Raw genomic sequence first — 20394 nt, forward strand, 5'->3', positions numbered from 1 at the left:
AAGCCGCTTGGGGACACCGGGGTGAGCGAATTCCTTGATACATCTGCCAATGCTGCTGGCAAAACATCTCGGATGCAAAGCACCTTATCGCTGAAACTTCCTGAAAGACCAAGCTTTTTCCCCAAAAAGCGATCCCTGCCACCGAGCTCTCCTCGTTCAAACCGTGCTCAGAGAGCACTCCCCGCAGCGCAGACCAGGCCTCGGGCCCGCATTTTGCTGCCTTAAAGCCCAATTTCGGGGGGTGCCCCGGGGAGAAGGAGGGGGGGGGGACGAGGCCCGAGGCAGGCCCGGGGCTGCAGGCACCGAGCCCGCGGGGCCTGGGGGCGGCGCCGGGCCCTGCGCGGAGGGCGGCCGGGGGCAGAGGGCGGCCCCCACCGGCGGAGGCCCCGCCGCCGGCCCTTGGACCCGGGCTCCGAGCCCAGCCGAGCCGAGCCGAGCCGAGCCGAGCCATGGCGGCGCCGGGGCAGAACCTGGCCGTGGTGGTGCACCGAGCCGGGGACCTGCGCCTGGTACGGGCCGGGGCGGGGATGGGAACGGGCCCGGGGCTCGGCTCGGTTCGGCTCGGCGGGACCCGGCAGCCGGGGACGGCTCCGCAGCGCCGCGGCCGGGCCCGCGGGGGTCGGGGGGAGGCGGCGAGGCCTCGCCGGGGCCCCCGGGGCTGCGGGAGGTGGCGGCCGGGGCCGGAGCCGGAGCCGGGGCCGGAGCCGTGCTCCCCGAGGGCACCCCCCGAGCAAAGGCGGGCCCGGAGGGGGCGAGCCGGGGGGCGGCGGCGTGCCTCGGCGGCTCGGTTTGCGAGGGCAACCAGCGACAGGGTTTTGTTTTTTTTTTTTTTGGATGGGAATTTTTTTTTTTTCCAGATGGGAATTTTATTTGGGGTTTTCTCACTGCTAGAGACATCAGAGGTGGGCATCAGTGCACCCCTGGCGCTGCCCTTCCGAGCTGTGATCCTCTCAGGCTGCTCCAGGTTTCTCTCCCACAGTGTGAACGGCCCTCACTGCTCGCCCCACTGATCACATAAGGAGTTCAGGCAGTAAACTCTGAGCTTTTCATGTGCATTATTGATAGCTCAAGTTAGGTGAGATCATCTTTCCTGTAACGCCCACCCCAGGCCCTTCTTCAGTCTCGGGGACCTGTTTGCCATTGGAGTCACCGTGAGTCACTCAGCAGCTGCTCTGTGTTACCTGAAAGTGTATTGGCAGCTGTTTCGGTAATTCTCCTCTCCATCTTCTGCAGTTGCAATGGGCTCTCATTTGCTGCCACTTCAGGTTGTATTGTTTCGTATGAATTTACCATATCTTCACGAAATGTGCCTCCTTTCACAGAGAACACTTGCTGCATCTCCCTTACATCCTCACACCTGGTGCTGTCTCTGAACTTCTCCATGAACAGTGGACAGCAAACAGAATGTGTGTCCAGAAAATGCTTCCAGCTGGGTCACTCAATATTTTACAAATCAGACTGGAAGATTCACTGTCCACCAAAACAGCTTGTTTTCAGTACAGATATTACTGAAGAAATAAACATTTATTTTTTCTTCTTTTTGGAAGGGGGAGCTGTGAAATGCCACGTATACATTTTCAGTTAAAAGTTGTGGTTTTTTGTGTTTTTTTTTTTTTTTTTTTAGATCTCTAGCCATGGACTGTTCTGTTTGATCTCTTTGAGATATCTGAGGCGGTCTGTGCCTTTGATGTGTTACCAGACTGCACACACATCAGACATTTTCCACATAAGGGGCTACATCGAGATCAACTTCTTTTAAAACTGTGCTGTGCCATTGGTGGGACAACACAAACATCCCCCACAAAAATAAGGGCAGTTCTAAGCATTGAAAATTTCAGTAGGTTGGGCTGTGCTTCGGTTTATGTTCTAGTCAACAGAATTTGGGCCATGCTGACCACAGGCAGCACTGTTTTAATAGAGCTGCACTGTGTGAGCTGCATGTATGCATCAGGTTTTGTCCAGCTTTCCCTTCCTTGCCCCACTGATGTGTCCCCTGGTTCTCAGTTGTGATGTAGTCCCCGTGTAATCAGTCAGTGGGGTTGTGGTCTTGGTAATACATGAGCTTCAGAATTGTTCTGTCTGTTTTTGCACTCATTAAATTTAAATTTGTTGCTGGGATTTTAATTTTCTAGATTTTTTTTTTTTTTTTTTTTACTTTTCTGATACTTAGATTAGTGAGGTAGAAAGAATGGGTTGAGAAATACCGCTGGGGTTGAGAATGCAATTTAATTAGCTTAAATGCAAAACAGCACTCCTCAAAAGCAGGGGGGAGTACCCCACTTTCTCTGCAGTAGAGCAACAGAAAATCTCATGTTGTTGTGTGGCAGCTTCTAATTGGTGTAGTTAGCAGCTACAAAGTGATTGTTCATCTCATGAATCCAGAGATCAATTTCCTTGCTAAGATGCTCTTGCAGAAAGATACAGCCAGAGGTAACACCGCAAGAGAAGATTGCCAGCCATGGGCTCACTGTTGTGATATCCACCAAATTCTCCCTATTAGCTGCAGGTTTTAAACAGGAGCCCTGTCAATAAGAGGTCTGCTCAAAGGTCTTGGGCTCAGTTTTGGGCTGTGGGCAAAGGGTGCTAGGATAAATGAAGATGTGAGCAGCAAGTGGGTTCTAATGAATTCGTGGTCAGCACAGCAAACTTTGGTGGGGACTTTCTTAGAGATGTGACCGTAGGGGTGGGTTTCAGGTGGATTTCTTGTGGGTTTGTAAACAAATGGAATGTGTTCCCATTTTCTTTCTTGAGTTTAGGAAGAAATGTATGGCTGAGCCTGTTTAAAGCTGGGAAATTTTTTGTGTCCTTTCTGTGTTGCAGTAGTTCCTTCACCCCAACCTTCAGAGGTGTTTGGAAGCGCTATGTGCAGTGGTGCAACATTGCATCGTGCTGTCTTGATGTTGTAAAACCCAACAAAATTATCCTTTTGTCTTTTGAAGTAGCTGGGGGAGTTCAGTGAAGAAAAAATGTTTTTTAGACCTTTGGGGTGGAAGGATAACTTGTGACCAACAGCCAGCCCTCTGCAACTATTTCTATAAGCCGACATTTATCATTTATCCCATGCAGATCTGTCATGCCAATTACAAGAAGAAGACATGACTTTAAATGCGGTTTACAGTATATTTACAATTGTTTTATACAACTAGTTGTTATTCCATGGTAAAAAATATTTTCTGTTATTTATAATATTACAGACATTGAAATATTACCACTTCACAGACACACATAGCTCGGAATCTTCCCGATTACGTAAGATTGATTTTTTATTTTCTTTTCTCAGTGCGTGGGGTGAGGGCTTCAGCTGAAACTTGAGGCTGTGCCAGGGCAGGAAAGTTTAGTACGTGACTCTTGTCTGTGCAGGGAAGCGGGAGTTACTGCGAAGTTAGAGAGTAGGTTTACAAACTGACTGTGTGCTCGTTCTTGCATGCTCACGTTACGCCTCTGTGCAAGAAAAGTGAGGTGAGCTTAGCGAGGAAGTGTGGGCTGCACATTGATATCCTGCCTTGTTCCACAGCAGTGTCTTACCAAGCAGGCAGAACCAAAAGCCCGATCAGCATGTGGACTTGACTGATGTACCCTGGACTGGCTTTCCACAAGGTTTTCCCGTTGCTGTGCACAAGCACCTGAATCCCTTTCTTTTTCTGTTTGTCCACAGGAAAACCGTCCGATCCCAGAACCGGGTCCCAATGGTAGGTCTAGAGCTGACTGCTTCTGCCTGCTGCCTTTGCCAGTCTGTTTTCTCACTCTCTTTTGTCTCTCCATGGTGCAATAAACATAAAATATTTCTGAGAAAGTATAAAGTAATCCAAGAAAAAAATCTTCAGCTGAAACAGATAATGCTTTGTTTCCCTTTGTAAAGAATTGCTGGAGCAGCCACAGATATATCCCATTCTGCAGCTTTTTTTTGCATCCTGTTTCTTCAGTTCATGTATTTGACATTACACAGCTCTTGAGACTGGTCAAGTGATCTAATTGTAGGACTAAATATTAGTAGGCCAGGTGTATGGGCTAATAGAAATTTGATTCACTAACTCTCTCTAGGGATGAAATTGTAGCTTAGGGAGAAATTAAATGGGCTTGCTCTTTTCTTTTTGCTCCAATAATAGTCGTGTCCCTCCTAGATTGTATTAGCTTTCATTGACAGGGGTCTTCCCATATTTTAAGCTTTCCTGAGGTGCAAATCCTTCTGTAGTTTTATATTTCAGCAGGCGTCTCATGGATATGCCATCTGTCCTAAAGTGTATTTGTGTGGTTCTGGCACGTTTATTCAGTGCTGGTAAATGTGGATGTTTCACCGCTGGTTTGGCCATGGTTCTGGGGTGCAGGGACAGCAAACATGACTCTCTCCCAGTGCTCAAGAAGGTAAGTTTTTCTACAAGGTACTTTTCATCCTGTTCTGGCAGAGGTCCTCCTGCGGATGCATTCTGTTGGGATCTGCGGATCTGATGTGCACTACTGGCAGCATGGTCGAATTGGAGATTTTGTTGTAAAGGATCCTATGGTGTTGGGGCATGAAGCTTCCGGGACTGTCGTCAAAGTGGGATCAGGAGTAACTCATCTGAAACCAGGTGATAAGTATCAAATTTCTCTTTTTTATTTGTTTTCCTGCTAATCAGTTCCTGTGAACGCGGAGATATCAGGCTGTGCCTTTCCATGGTATTAAGTTATCTGGTGTTACGAGCTGTGAGTTGCACGATCTGACCTTCTCCTTCCAGGAGTGCTACAGTGCTATGCATCACCCAACTTGGCTGCAGTGACTTATGGCTTATGGTATTTTTTAGGAGTATCTTGATATCTTATTATATCTTGAGCTGCTCTGATCTTATTTTAATGCAGGTCAGAGCGCACAACGATAAAAGGTGCCTTTTGAACAAGCTAGAGGAAGCTTCAGGAACCACGTACTCTTGCCAACAACCTGCTGTTAATGTTTTTTCACTGGGTGTGTTTGTGAAGGAGCAATGGACCTCCTGCAGTGGAGAGACCTCTCAGTTGTGACCTCTACAGTTTGCTGTGCTCATGAATGTCCTAGAAAATGGAATTTTGCAGTTTGCTGATGACTGCAAGTTAGGCAGAGTGAAGAGGACAAGGGAGAGTTGGTAGGCATTGCAGAGGGACTTTAAGGGTGCCTGGGCAATGGGGTGCAGATGAAATTCAATGCAGATAAACATAAAGGTGCCCATGGCAGAAGAAACCAAACCAGCTTCGTACCTAAAATGACGGGCTGACCATCACTGCTGATGAGTGAGGCTGTTGGCTCTGACTCAGTGTGTGGGAATGTTGGCTCAGTAAGGGAGAAAAATGCAAATCAGCATTAGGAAAGGCTCAGAGCACATCATCGCACCTCTGTGTGCATCCCCACATCTGGAGCTCTGCATGCAGGTCTCTTCTCCTCCTTTCCATAGCAACGTAAAAGAAGTGAAAAAGATTCAGAGGACAGCAAGGTGGACCAGCAGATCTATGACAACTGACTAAGCTAGGAACTCAAGCTAGGAGCTAAATGGACAGCTCCAGGTTACATGACAGAGGTCTGAAAGCTGATGGAGGACAGGGAGAGGGTTGTAATGTTAAACAACCTTTGTTATCTAAATATTATAAATATTATCTTAAATATAATAAAGATCACATTTTCTCTGGTTCTTCCAGCATAAGAGCAAAGGACAATAGAATCTGGGTGTGGTGTGCACCTAAGATGTAGCAGACCTACCTGTCTCCTTGGCAAAGGATCATAATAGATGCTGAAAGATTACATGGTGGAAGTTGACAGAGGTGTTGTTGATGGTTACTAAATACAGAGAAACCACATGTTTGCGATTCCCTAGAAGTGAATATAACAAGGCTGGGAGAAGATTCAGCATATCCTGCTCCTCTTCCTACTGGATGTTCCCTGTGTGCCATATCTCTGACGGTGTAGTGGGCTAGAATGGATCTTTTCTTTGATCCATCCTCTTGTTTGTCACTGTGCCTGATTAGGAGCCTGGTGGAGAGGTATACTGAGAGATTTGGCATTGGCTGGCTTCCTCTGCCAAATAAAAAGGGCTGTCTTGTGTCCCTTGTGTACTTGCAGGTTGCAATGTGGTCCCATGGTTGTTTGCCTTAGTCCGTTCTGCAATTAAATAATTATTCTTTGTCCTGCAAGAAGTGTAGTCCAGGTGGCTGGAAGCACACTACTGTAGCATCAAGATATCTCTGTTCCCTGTTGAGCTCTGCCTGGTTCCTGGGCACCACTTCTGCATCTTGAGTTCCCTTGCCAAGGAACGGGTCCTTCCAGCTGGCAGCTTGGTGGCCAGCAGAGATCCCCTGCTCTGGCATAATTATTTCCTGTTCTGACTAGAGATTCTGAACAAAATGTGAGTGCTGTGTGATTGCTTGGGGTGAGGGCTGCCTTTTCATCTGCTAGGATTGAGTGCATGGCAGCTGGGGAGGGGTTTGTGTGTGACTGAGCCTCCATCTGCTCAGTGTCTGTGCCTGCAAAACACCAACTCTTTTCATGTAACTGTGAAGATCTTGGTGGTGAGGCCACTGTAAAGGAAGTGTTAGGAACTTGCCTGCTGTGTGCTGTGTGATCTTTCTCAGTTACCAGATGTCCCTCATGCTTCTGTGCCAGGGTTTCATGCTCTCTTTTGTGGTTGTTCTCAGCTACGTGTACCTGCATGCCCACCTTCTCTCTGAGTGACCGTCTCCTTTCATCCTGGCAGGTGATCGAGTGGCTATCGAGCCCGGCGTCCCAAGAGAAACGGATGAGTTCTGCAAAACTGGCCGCTATAACCTGTCCCCAACCATCTTTTTCTGCGCGACGCCTCCCGACGATGGGAACTTGTGCCGCTACTACAAGCACAGTGCCAGCTACTGCTACAAGTCAGTCGCTGCGCCCTCTGCGGAGCAATAGATACTCCCCGGGGGGAATAGCTGAAGCAATTGCCCTTGGCCCTTTTGAGTGTCACAGTGAGCGTTCTTTACTTGAACACAACATTTTTATTGCTTTCTGATCTGTGACTAACACGTATAAGGCTTGGATGGTAGCCACGTTGCAAACCACTTTGCAAAGGGTTTATCAGGCAGGTGTAGCTATTCCCCCCTGGTGCCAGACATAAGCAGACATTTCAAGCATGTTTCTTGGGATGTTGCTGTTGTTTTACCCTATAATTACTTTCCTTTCCTTATTTGGTCCCTGCTTTTGATTTCTTTTCTGTTGTCTTTTTATATCTTTGCCTTCTTACACCGCTGCCTGAAGATCTTTGATTGTTTGAGCTGAGCTGGCTGTATTGTTGCTTCTTAGGAAGCACCCTATCAACTGCTGACACTTCACTCTGGCATTTGAAACAAAGTCATCCTAGTTACAGCACCAGAGGAGGAGAAAACCATGTCTTTGCTAAGCTGATCTTTTATGTGCCCCTGAGAGGCTCCACTAAGCTGCCAGCATCACACATCAGTTTTCATATGCAGTTGATTAAACTTGAGTGTGCTTTTAATTGTGCCAGGACTGACACATTTGCTTAAACACAAGTGCGTGCTTAAGTCCTCTGGCAAATTAATATGTTAGAAATTTGCATAAGCCTCTGCAATGTTGTACCCACCTAAATGCATTTACACAGGGAGTTAAAAATAGTGTAAGGTACTGGTCCTGTGAGACTGGTCTCCCTCTGGAGCTTTTGTTTCTCAGACTATGTGGAGCATGAGAAGGAAGGGAAGAACAGCTCCTCGAACATCTCCAGGATTTGTCTTTGGTGTCTGCAGAGGTAGTGTTCAGGATCAAGTTATTCTGAAGGAGGCATTTGAATTGTTTTGCTTCTCATGAGAGTCTTCAGGCAGGAAGCTCCTTTCCAAGTGGGTCACAGGCATCTGCTGGCAGAACGAGATGCTGGTCTGCATGGGCTCAACTTCTTGCTGCCCAGGCCTGCTATCACTGGTTCTTGTGTTTCAGTAAAATAACATTTGCTAACAACATATCACAAGTTTCTGGGAGTAACTGGCTAGTTTGTAGCTGTCTTCTAGGGAAAGATCTGTTGTTTGTTTGTTTGTTTGTTTGTTCTTTCCCCAGTGTGAATAATTGGGGATATTACGTAGCTAAACGTTTTTGCTTAAGCTGTGAAACACAAAGCCTGGCACTCCTGGGCTCAGCTCAGCAATGCCATGGCCATCTGATGCAGAGCATCAAGAGCAGGAAGTTGTTCTGCACAGATTTTCCAAGAAAAGTTGATGGCGGAGCTCAGTGGGCTTTTGCACATTTGGGCAGGTATTGTCTGACCTTCTGCAGGATGTGATGCCAGACTCTCAGGCAACCAAACTCTTGGAGTCAGCCTCCTGGAGATAAGGGACGTATGGATGTCTTACAGCTGCCTTCCCATAACTGTCGTTTACATTACTTTGGCTTCTTTTGGCCTGGCTGATCTCTGACATCAAGCTTCCCTCGGCTGTCCTGGCACCTGCTGTGTGAGAGCCCACACTGGTGGTTTTCTGGAAGTCTGCGATTTATTTCTCATAAAATGTCAGCTCAGAAGGGTTTCACACCACTGCTTTTTTTCTGTCACTTCTGCTTGCTGCATTACACTGCTGTTTCCGTCCAAAAGGTGTTTTGATCCCTTCTGTACACATTTACCCTGGTTGCTGGGAGGGTGCACAGCTGGAACCAGTCCACTGTTTGAAACACTTAATGCATTATATCCAGGGCACAATGACGAGAGCTGGTTCTGGCTGCCTTTGCTTTATGTGTCATTGCCATTGGCTTGTCAGGCAGCAAGATGTTTGCTGATCTCTGGAGGTAGATGACTTGGCCCAAATGAGGGGGCTGGGATCTCACCGGTGGGTCCCAGCTGTAGGGCAGCATTTGGGGTGATGCATTTGCAGCTGCGTGGTTTTTTCCAAACGGAAGGAGCAGCAGAAGAGTTTTAGAGTTGACTTGCCGAGCCCCGGACAGATGGTATGGGGAAGTTTGTGGGTCCCTCTGTTTGGTGCTTAGGCAGACCTCACTGGTAAATGGCTGAAATGTACTTGATAGTACTACAGAGCAGGGGAAAAAAGAAAACATAACTTGGAGAGCCTTCCAGCCCTGCACTTCTCAGGCCGTGGGTAAGAGTGTATTTTGCAGCTGTGATTTACATCTATGTTTGGTTTTCAGGTATCAGTGTTTTCCTCATCGCCTTCATAAACCTCATTGGTGGCTGTTGTTTTGTGTCTGGCTCTTGCAGGCTTCCAGATAATGTCACCTTTGAAGAAGGGGCCCTTATTGAGCCCCTTTCGGTGGGAATCCATGCTTGCAAAAGAGCGGGAGTCACTCTGGGAAGCAAAGTCTTCGTGTGTGGCGCTGGTAAGGTCGAACACACTCAGTCCTTGGGTTCTCTGCCAGCTGTGGTGTGGGGGGCGATGGTCAGGGTGCAAGCTGTGCTTCTAGGCTCAGCTGTAAATGTGGGTCATGGCAGATTACGGGGATGCCAGGGGGCCTCAAGTCTGTTCTTGCTCATGCTGTGCTGTAACACTGCATATTGAGCAGCCCAAACACAGTACGAGGGGCATACTGCTCCTTCCACCTTGAGGGAGCAGAGAAGTGGGTGGTATTTTCACTGCAGAGTCCCTCTTGTAGCAATACTTTGTCTCACTACCCTGGGATTGAGGTGATGCTGTGATCCCCGAGCTGCCCACCTGGAAACACTTTCAGAGCTTCCTTTAGCCCAGGAACGTGGCGAGCTCTGGGCACCTTCAGAGCTTATGGCTGGTGCTGTCTGACAGCTGTATGTGTTCTTTTTCTCCCCTTTGTATCCAGGACCAATTGGCCTTGTTAATGTGATTGTTGCCAAGATGATGGGTGCAGCAACTGTGGTAGTTACAGGTAAGTTCTTTAAACACTTACTGGAGTGCCTTTTTTCCATAATACAGCAAACACTTTGAATAGTTCCTTATTATTCCATCGGGCATCACGAGCACATCCCATTTCCCAGGAGAAGACATTGATCTTTGCATTAATTGGAATCTATAAAACATACAGGTTGCAACTGGTATTTCTCTGCTAGGTCAGCAGACCAGGCTAATTACTTCTGCTTTCTAGTAGAGACAGGTTGTGCAGGTGGAGTTGCTGCAGTGCTTTAAGAATAAACCAGGGGCTAGTGAGCGGTCCTTGGCTCAAGCCCTAGACTTCTGTCAGCCTTTGAGGAGGCCTGTTGAGAAGAGGCAATGCATCTGTATGACAGGCCTTGTAGTTACAGATGCTCTTCTTGCTCCTGGTGCCTCTGGTCACTGGCTGTTTTCATTTCTGTTTTGAGCTCTTCTTGACCTCAGTTTTCAGGTTTTGGTTTGTGTTGTGCCTTTGACTCATAGGTCCGTTTTTCTTGCTTATTATATTTCCTCTTCTATGTCATGCCTATAAACATTAATTTTATCTGCTTCTAATCTTCACCTTGATAAGGCAGGCAGATCCAGCATGTTGTATACCCTGCTTGGTGCTATTCTTGGAACTTTGCTACGAGCAGAGTCTTATCGCTTGTTATGCTAAGTGCTGGCCTCTACATAGTATTCTCACCGTCCGTTCTGTGTCCAGCCACATTGTCCCCCTCCAGTCCTCCTTTGCTGTTCTTGCTGCTGTCCTGCTCGGGGGTTTATTTTCCACTGAATATCTACAGTGATCAAAATGACCTTTTCAGGCTCCCTGCATTTCAGAAATCCCGTGTCCTGGAGATATCTAGTCCAACTAGTGTTTGCAGACATGTTTTTGTTTGGCTCGGTCTGGGTAACCTCTGGAGTCGGGGATCCCACCTGTCTGGGTACCTGTTCCAGGACTGCACCACCTCCTAATGAAGAAGCTTTTCCTGGGGTCCATTCTGAACCTCCCAGACTGCAATTTGTGGCTCTTTCCCTTTTTATTTTCTGCAGCAACTGAAATGCGTTCATAGTCTGAAGTCCCAACCTGGCCTTTCAGAAGGCTGTTCTTCAATCTTTCTGCTTTTAACGAGGCTTACTTTGACCTCTCAGTTACTGTTTCCCGGTCTTCAGGTTGAGAGACAGAATTCAGGTTCCACCCTCTTGCCTTTGCGGAAGCATCCCTCAGTAGTCACTCGTGTCAAAACCTAAGGCAGATTGTTGCCTTCTCCTCCCCAAATCCTCTTGCTGCCAAGTCTGGGGCATATTTTGCTCTGCTGGCCCCACCCTGCTGGGGCGTGCTTAGTGGATGTAATCAGTCCAGGCTTTACATTTTGCTAAGTGTTGTCATCTGAGGATGATGGTTGCTATAGCAGGAATATCAGCTCTACCTCTTGAATCACATCTGAGGAGCCTTGCTGCAGAGCTGAGCTGGTGCTGGGGCTGGTGGGTGACCCAGTCCTTGGGTGGGGAAGGGCCTGGTGAGCTGGCAGGGGGTGGTGGGGCTGCTGGCTCACCCTGCTGCCGCAGCCCTGCTCCTGTCCGGGCATATTCTTCCCTGCAGTGCAGGGAGCTGCTGTTGCCTCAGTTTGTGAACTGCTTCTGGGGCCTTTGGTGGTCAGGTCTGAACAGTGTGTGCCACCAGGCTCCAGGCGGCCATAAGAAACCAGGTACTGTTCCTGGTACCTGGTTTGTAGGGTGAGCAAGCTTGGCTACGTGAATTAACCCCTTTTTATCGTTGAGCCTTCATCTTGGCAATGATCTGGACCTGTAGGCATCTCCACATCCCCCACCTGACAGGCTGAGATGCTCGAAGACACGCATGTAGGTGCTGTCTCTAGTCAAATATTTGTACATTACACGAGCTGAGAAAAGAGTTTAGTTTGGCTTCTTGCCTCCGGGGAATTTGCTGCGCTTCTCAAGGAACTGCTTTTTGCGTCAGCTTCAGGAACCCATACCTCTGCGGTGACTGTCTGCTCACAAAGGTTCTCTTGTCCTTTGCTATCAAATTGTTTTAATTCACCGCACAGAGCTTTTATGATGTGTCTGTCTGTGAAGAATTTTGTCTATGCAGCACACTGAAAGATCATTACTTTAAATGTTCGTGTTTGTTTTGAAAAATTACATGCAAATGTAGAAACAGCTAGAAGAGTTTTCTTCTGAGCTGGGGAGAACTCACCTCCTATGACTGTATTGAGTGCCTTTGGCATAGCTGGATTCAGTGAATTTGAGAAAGCTGCATCGCTGCTGAGGGGTCGGGTCCCTTCTCTGTGACTCCTTAAGAAAGGCTGGCTTTTCCAAGAGGCTTAACACTTGGCCATACCTTTCCCAAAGGCTTTTGTGAACCAGAACTTGTTTTCTTACCAGCTATGGCAGCTTACCTGGTACAAATATTAGTTCTTCTGATAACTTGTGCTCTTCTCCCAGAAGTGCTTTAACCCCAGCAGGCTGACATTTTTCCTTTTTGGGGGGCTTTTGATGTATTTAATGACATGTTGGGTGCTGAAGCTGAATTTATTCATGGCTCCTTGTTTCCTGTTCCCTAAGATCTACAACTTTCTCCACTCCGTTGCTAAGGGTGTGCTTGATATTTATGGACAACCTTCTCCTGTCCTTCTGCCTTGCTGTGGACATTGTTGTTGCTCTGAAAAGCTGCTTTTCTCCTTAAAGGCATGTAAAAGAGCAGCCTTATACCCAGCAAGTGAAGTGACAGTTTGGGTATTTGTATGACAGTATCAGGCTGTCTTGCTTTGCTCTGTCACTTAAAGTACAATTAGCATTTCCTAATTAAGGAAAATTATTCCCCTTGTGCTGTATAAATCTGAAGTCCTGGGTGCCAATGCCTCTGAAAATCCTGGAAGTCAATGTTACGGAAGATGAATAACTGGACTGAATTCAGCTCCTTTATGAAGGATGATTGACACAGAACATGTAAGAGCTTCAAGGATATTTGCTGGTTAAATTTACTCATTGGCTTAAGTGTGATTTGATAACTTCTGGGGGAGTAGAGACACAAGACTGGGCTACTTAGTCTGGCAGTGAAAACGTTAATTAGTTCCAGCAGCCAGGAAGTGAAAACAAATTTCTGCCTGAAGGCAAGATGCAACCCTTTAATTCTGTAATTGACCAGTTACCCAAGAGCTCTTTGGGGTTCTGCCACAGTAACGTTTAGAACCTGAACGACTCTGTCCTTCTAAAATCTCACAAGTGTCCGAGACAATACAATAGCCTTCTCATTTGACAATGTGCAGATCTGGCAGCTTTAGGAAGTGCTGAACAGTGATTCACTTAGGCCGAGTGCACAAAGATGTTACCAGAGTCCTGACTGAGTCTGATGGTATTGTTGCTGTGTCCTGCATTCCTCTCCAATGCAAAGACTTCCTTCATGAGTGGGTCAGAAAACTAGATGCCAACTGCTGAAGTTTGGGTTTTCTCCAGAGACTTTGCTGCCTGGGAGCTCCTTTTGTGGTCAGTTTGAAATGCATTGGCTGGCAGGGTGGGCTGTCTCTTCCTGTGCTGCAGGACACTGCCTCTGGGTGTATTTCTGCCAAAAAGACAGCATAAAATACATTAGCAAATGGGTAGCAAACAGTTGGATCCAGCTATGTGTGCTGCAGGCTGGGGTGCTTCACAGGGAGCATCCTTGCTGTACTGTGAGATTTGAGAGACACCAGCCATGCCAGGCAGAACTGCTCCTTAGCTCTTCAAGTGCTTCAAACATAGCAGCTCTTGCTGTTCGGGAGGTCTCTGGGTGCAGCTCCATGTCAAGCGTGACCACGCACGTGGCCCGGGGCCCAATGCTCGGAGCTTGGGAAGGGCAGAGGTGACTAATGCCTGCTGCTGCCACAGGAGAGGAAGCTCACTGCAGGGCTTCCAGGGTGATGCTGCGCTTAGTTTCCATCCTTGGGTTTTCCTACATCGTCTGCTTTTTATTACCCTTTGTTCTTCCTTCTTGAAACTCCCTCCGCGGCTTTCCTGGGTGCTCATCTCGGTGGGTGTGCCTGTAGCCGGCCTCCGGAGCCCTCTCGCTGCCGGCAGGGACACGTCCATCGCCCGCCCTGGCAGGAACATCACGTTCCCCACACGAGGAGCTGGGCAGATCCTCTGGCCTTGCTTCCTTCCAGTGCTGGGGCTGAGTCAGAGCGGCTCATGTCAGAGCACCAGGCTCACCACGGCTGTAGCTCTGTCTCCAGTTCTCCTTCTCTTCTCCCTTAATAGTTTTCCCCACTCCAGCCCCATCTCTGACTTCTCTGAAGCTGGACGAGGTGCTGTGTCCTGGTGAGAAGGGTGTTTTACTCTTTGTGGCGGGTGTGCTGTGAGTCCTGGAGAGAAATATTCCTCTGGGAAAGGCATGATTTTCTCTGTCTTCAAGCCTAGGACCTCTGACAGGAGACATTGCCAACCCCTCAACCTTGTGTCTAGGAAATCTTGGCTGCTATAGCCCAGTTTCCACCTTCGATCCAGACTTCTTTTCTAGTGCAAACACACACGCCCCTCTAGACAACTGCTTTGGCAAAGAGATCATCTGTGCTTGAGAAATGCTGCTTCTTTTCTGCTGTCCACCTCCTCATCTCCGGAGATGTCCCTGTCACCAGTGCTGCCTGGTGTTTTGGGTCCTAGCATCATGTGAAAGAAAGGACACGCAGCATATCTGTGGGCATTGCGGAGCAAAGTCAAAGTGACCATGTCTTAGTCTGCAGGTGCCCTTGAGAGAGATGTACTTGATGGTATCAGCAATAGCCAAGCACCTTGAGAGCCAGGGAAGGAAAATGCAAAAGAAGTGAGTGTTGGGATGTTTCAGATTAACTTGCTGAGCGTGTGCACTGTTTTTCATACCGTCCCTTTTCACTAGTGGACTGAGGTCCCATGTGAATTAGTGAAACTGCCTCATGAAAGAGTGATTGCCAAGAGGCAGTGAGCAACGGAGCAGCACTGTTCAAACAGGGTGAGCGTTGTTCCTGTACTGCCTTTTGCCTTTTCCTGCACTAAGGAAGAACACCCTCCCCTGTAGCTGGAAGGATTCTGGCATCTCCTAGGTCTTTCAGGTGTCCTCATTGCTCATACTTCTCCGCTTTCCCAAAAAAATGAACAGGTCTCCTCTTTACCTCCTCATTGAAGCCTGAGTGAGTTTCAGGGAGGAAATGTAGACAGACTGTTTCCTTTCCTAGTTGTGTGCTGCCCTGTGAACCCACGTTCAGACTGCAGAGAAATATGCTTCCAGCAGGGCTCCTTGATGGAGGTCATCGACTTACATCAAGGCTGGAAGCTCTTTGGTCTGGGTGGGCTACGTAAGTTCTTGAGAACTATCTTGAGGTACTTGACAGCTGGTCACCGAACGAGGTCACTCTGCTGAGATGTTGGATGGGCAGGAAGCAGACTGCAAGCTGAGGTCCTTGCTTCCCCTCTGGTTTGTATCACGCTCCAGTTCGTGACATTTTGTCTTTCAGATTTATCTGCCTCCCGCCTGCAAAAAGCCAAGGAGGTGGGGGCAGATTTCATCATTCAGGTAAAGAACGAGTCCCCTCAGGAGGTGGCCTCCAAAGTGGAAAGTCTGCTTGGCTGCATGCCTGAGATAACTGTGGAGTGCACAGGAGTGCAAGCCTGCATCCAGGCCGGCATTTACGTGAGTACCCCTCGTCCCCAGGCGAGAGCAGTGCTGGCTTTTGCTTTCTCTTTCTGGTCTGCAGTGGTGAGTGATGCTTGTTACACTACCCCTGTGCTTACTTCAGTGTGTTTAGTGCAGGGGAGAGAAGATGCTTGTTAGACGACAAACCAGGAGAGGTGATTCAAAAAATTTGGTCTTTGCAGACAGAGTGCAGATAATTGTCTGATTTGCTGCTTACCGAAGAGACCACACTAACACCCCAGACCAAAGCATGGCAACGCAGCAGTGCCAGGGAGCTGGTACAAATAGGACAGCATCTTTCATTATGTCCCAATAAGGAGAATAATTAAGAAAATTAATTCCATCAGGTGGAGAAAGCAGTTAAGGACAGGATATTTTGTTGTCATGAACTGCATAAAGGGAGGATGTGGATAAGACTCTTCTCAGAGGCTGGCAATGAAAGGGCAAGAGACAAATGGGACAGGCTGCCAGAACAAAAATTCCAGTGAAACATCAGCCCCTTAGATGTTTTAAATCTCTGCTACTGAAACCCAGAGGTACTTATTGTACTTCTAAGTGCCAGTCATTTTTCAGAATGAGATTTAGATACCAAAATCCTTCAGGGATTTTCGAAAGATTGTTTTTTAAGCCTTGTTTATCTCATGTTTCACACTTACAGCCTCCTGACAGCATCCTGCCTCTCCCCAGCTTCTCCACCGTGCCCCAGGCAGTCCATCATACAAGAACAGCTTTATTTTTTTTTTTTTTTTTACAGACAGCTGAGCAGGCTCTGGCAACTAATTGCATTTTGCAAAATGTAATGCATTTGTGTGTCTTTTCTTCAGGCCACTCGTTCTGGTGGGACACTGGTTCTGGTTGGGCTGGGGCCTGAGATGGTGACCGTGCCCATCGTGAACGCTGCTGTGCGGGAGGTGGATATCCGGGGGATATTCCGCTACTGCAACACGTGAGTCTTGTGCAGGGCTGGGTGGGCTGATGTGTCTCTGAGTCTTTCATCCTCGATGTCCTTTAGAAATTCTTGCTCTCCACAAAGAGAAAGGGCATGGAAAAGGCTGTTTTTCCATACAGTTGGTTAAACCTCATTTCACTCACTCTGAAATCTGTCTGCAGTGCAGACAGTCTGCCTGATACGTCTTGCATTTTATCCCTTGGTTCTGGGTAGAGCCCTTCACTGTAGACTTGACCACAACAACCAGCCCGCCTACTGTCCCATTTCACACATCATTTGGCACAGAGAAAGGTACAGACACAAAAAACCCTTACTCTGCTGCAAGCAAGCAGGCCAAAATGAAAAAAAAAAACACCCATACTTAACATTTGTGCCCTGTAGAAAGGAAAGTCGAGGTACTAGAGGTGTTTTGAATGAGACTGACTTGTCCACAAGTGAGCTGACTCATTGAGAAGACTGCCTGAGAGCAACACAGCTTTTAGCTGCTTTCAACCCTTTGTGCTGGGAGGTGTTTAAGCAGCATCGTGGCCTGGTACTGGCCTTTCACACTGCTTTGTGAAAAGCTGTCTGCATGCTGGTATCTGCCTTCCTAGGTGTTGTATTGTCCATTTTGAGGCAAAGGATATGGGGAATCTTAATTCTGGGCAAAGAGTCAGAGTCCCAAATGCCACATCCTGTGCCAAGTCATGCATACCCAGCCTTGCTGGTGGTGCCTGGCTCTGCTCGCCTTGCTCGTCATGGAAGGAAACCAGATCAGTCTTGGTGGAGATCAGTGCATACTTGCATGAGCAAGGGCCATGTTTAGTCTTCATATTTTGCTGGAGCTGAAGATATGTCACCAGCCAGTTTGAAGGCATATGCACTCTACGGAGAACTGAACTGCACAGCTTGCAAACAAGCAGGTCTTTGAGCATACTGAAAGTTGGCCTAGCACTGAAGGCAGGAGAAGCCCAGCTGTCCTCTTTGGTTTTGTTACAGGGCTTGAGACACAGCATCGCACATTTGCAGCCTGGCTTCTGCTGTGCTCAGAGCTTCAGTTTCTTGCTAGCTGAGCAAGAATCATTGCCTAGTCTCTAGAGGTTGATTTCCAGGAAAGCTTTATAGGATTTAGTCTTAGCCACTGCCAAGCTCCTTCTTAAAATGAGAAATGTCTTCAAGTATGCAGTTTGGGAATTGGATTAGCTGCTGCATCTCCCATCACTCTAATTTGGCCCATTGAAATGGAATGGCAAGGCAATCAAATTGAGTGAGTCTCTGCCAAAGAAGAGGTTGGAAGCTGACAGGATTCTCTTTTCTTCTCCCTGCACTGAGTTGGTGAGTCTGAACTCCACAGCAATCATTCTGCTAGCAAGGAGGCAGAGCAAGAGACGAGCAGCGTGCAGCAATTGTTTTTAATTCAGTACTTCCAATATACATTTTTTTCCCATGATTTTCACTTGCTCAGCCTCCTGAGGATGTGTATTGGTTTTACGTGGCAAGGACTTGGTAGCAGGGGGGCTGTAGGGGTGGCGTCTGTGAGAAAAGCCCAGCAGCTGCCCCATGTCAGATCAGAGCCAGCTCCAGATGGTTCAAAAAGGGACCTGCTGCTGGCCAGAGCTGAGCCATGAGCGATGCTGGTTGCGCCTCTATGAGAGCAGATTTAAGAAAGGGGAAAAAGCAAAAAAAAAAACAACAAAAAATACAGAGTGAGAACCAAGCCAAGGTGAGTGCAGCAGGATGGCAGGAGGTGCTCCAAGTTCCCCTGCGTCCTGTGGAGAGGCCCCTGGTGGAGCAGGCTGTCCCCCTGCAGCCCATGGGTGCCCCATGGAGCAGATCTCCATGCTGCAGCCCCCCCATGGGTGGAGGAGCCCCTGGTGGAGCAGGTGGATGTGGCCTGGAGGAGGCTGAGGCCCATGGAGAGCCCCCGCAGGAGCAGGCCCCGGGCCAGAGCTGCAGCCCGTGGAGAGGAGCCCATGCAGGAGCAGGGAGTCTGGGGGGAGCTGCCCCCACCCGTGGGGGACCTGTTTGCTTCTGGGGGATGGACCCTGTGGTACAGAGCTGTGTGGGAGCAGTTCTTGAAGAGCTGCTTCTTGTGGGCAGCCCCCTTGGGAGGGACCCCACTTGGATCAGGGGCAGGGAGGGTCCGTGAAGGAGCGGCAGAGATGAAGTGTTAGGGACTGACCTCAGCCCCCATTCCTCTGTCCCCTGTGCTGCTCAGGAGGAGGATGTAGGAGAGGGTGGGTGAGGGAAGGTGTTTTCAGTTTGTTTTTAGTTTCTCATTGCTCTAGTCTGCTAGTGATGGACAATAAATGACATAATCTCCCTATGCTGTGTCTGTTTGCCCATGGTGATAATTGCTGAGTGATCTCCCTGTCCTTATCTCAACCTTTGAGCCCTTTTCATCATATTTTCTCCCCCTTTTACCTCTAAGGAGGGGGAAGTGAGAGTGGCTGTGGTGGACTTCAGCTGTCCAGCATGGTAAAACCACCCCAGGGTGAAGCACAGCCAGCTGTTTGCATATAGCCCTGCCTGCCTTTATGGTGCTTGACAGCCCGAAGCAGCTGGCGTGTCCCAGCTCACGTACCTGATGCTTGAGGTTCCTTCTCCAGAAGATCATTTCCAGGCAAAACTCCCTTGGTTGCTTGGGCTGAGGAAATTACTGTAATGAAGCCAGGCTCCTCTGTGCTCTTTCCTTATGGCTCCAAGCTGGTGACTGCTCTCATCTTCTGCTCGCTGTTTCCCTTGCAGGTGGCCCGTGGCAATTGCCTTGCTGGCATCCAAGCGGATCAATGTCAAGCCCTTGGTCACACACCGCTTCCCCCTGGAAAAGGCTCTTGAGGCGTTTGAGGCCACGAAGAGGGGCGAGGGGGTAAAAGTTATGCTGAAGTGCGACCCCACTGACCACAACCCCTGATACGCCGCGGTGCCCGGCCCTCTCCCCATCACACCGCCTGCCTGAGATGAGAAGCATGAAGCCACAGGAGGCTGATGTATGGCTGATGCATGTTTCCAGTCACCTTATGCAGGCAGTGCTTTGTAATAGAGCTAAAAAATCAAATGATAATGAGGGGCACTGAGGGGTGCATGATTTGAGTATTAGCAGGCAGATACAAATGGAGAACTAATAGGAACTAGCTTGAATCAAAACACTGCTCTTCGATTAGATGGGTCACGCAGACGGCTCTTCTCCAGCAGACCACACGTGTGGGTGAGTTTGGGTCTCTCTGCATGTGCCACACAGCCTCCCGCGTGGCCACGGGTTTGTCTGCACAGACAGACTGCGGGAGGCTGGCACCAGCTGCATGGGTGAAGCAAGGACAGAGGTGCTTGCTGCAGCCCTTCCCATGTGGCAATCCCTGGGCAGGGGATGGCCTTGTGTGAGCACACCTCAGGGACTGTAACAGCCTGTGGAACAAAACCCAGCCAGCCTGTCTTGGCAGGGTGCATCTGTACATTCAGGTCGTTCTCCCCATGCTCTTTACAAACAGCAAACTGCAGGCCCCAAAAGCCCAGGGCTTTTTCAAGGAGAAGCTAGGCTGGAGGCCAGCTGGGACCATATCTGCTGTGTAGTCCCCCCCCAGCAGCTCCCTGTGGGGCAGAAAGGACTGCTACAGAGCGGTCTGGAGTGTTTGCATGGACACTGCCCTGTCTTTGGCTTGGAGACCAGATCCTGGTCCTAACGTGGCTCCCAAGGAGGGGCTGCTGGTGGGGGCCACAGCTTGCTTTTAGCATGGGGGGACATGCAGTAGGAGCGCATCACTCAAAGGTTTTACCACTATGAAGGAATTGTAACTCCTCGGGTGTATCAGCCCTTCCTGCTGAGTTAGTGAGCCATGAATGAGGTACTAAGCGAGGGGACAGGTTACAGATAAAACATAATTTTAGATTACAGTCATGCTAATTTTAATACTAGGAGATCAATCTGAGATCCCTTTCTTGGGCCGGTACTGGACTTTCCACAATAAATGCTACCTACCTGGTGTCTCTGTGTCCT

At 48.7% G+C, this 20394-nt stretch overlaps 1 protein-coding gene across 1 annotated transcript; it reads left to right on the forward strand.

Moving 5' to 3' along the window:
- The first annotated feature begins 351 nt into the window (after window positions 1-351).
- On the forward strand, window positions 352-20382 carry SORD (sorbitol dehydrogenase). Its single transcript, XM_027466126.3, has 9 exons — window positions 352-509; window positions 3656-3689; window positions 4404-4568; window positions 6696-6855; window positions 9186-9304; window positions 9758-9823; window positions 15294-15469; window positions 16297-16418; window positions 19149-20382. Exons 1-9 carry the CDS (start codon window positions 450-452, stop codon window positions 19312-19314), a joined length of 1068 nt encoding a protein of 355 aa, XP_027321927.1. The 5' UTR covers window positions 352-449; the 3' UTR covers window positions 19315-20382.
- Window positions 20383-20394: the final 12 nt, after the last annotated feature.

Source organism: Anas platyrhynchos, chromosome 11 (assembly GCF_047663525.1).
Source record: "Anas platyrhynchos isolate ZD024472 breed Pekin duck chromosome 11, IASCAAS_PekinDuck_T2T, whole genome shotgun sequence".
Lineage (NCBI taxonomy): Eukaryota > Metazoa > Chordata > Aves > Anseriformes > Anatidae > Anas > Anas platyrhynchos.

Coding starts and splice junctions, on each gene's coding strand:
- SORD (XM_027466126.3), top strand. CDS start 450: ATGGCGGCGCCGGGGCAGAACCTGGCCGTGGTGGTGCACCGAGCCGGG. Junction 9,305..9,757: donor AGTCTTCGTGTGTGGCGCTG/GTAAGGTCGAAC, acceptor CTTTGTATCCAG/GACCAATTGGCCTTGTTAAT. Junction 16,419..19,148: donor ATATTCCGCTACTGCAACAC/GTGAGTCTTGTG, acceptor TTTCCCTTGCAG/GTGGCCCGTGGCAATTGCCT.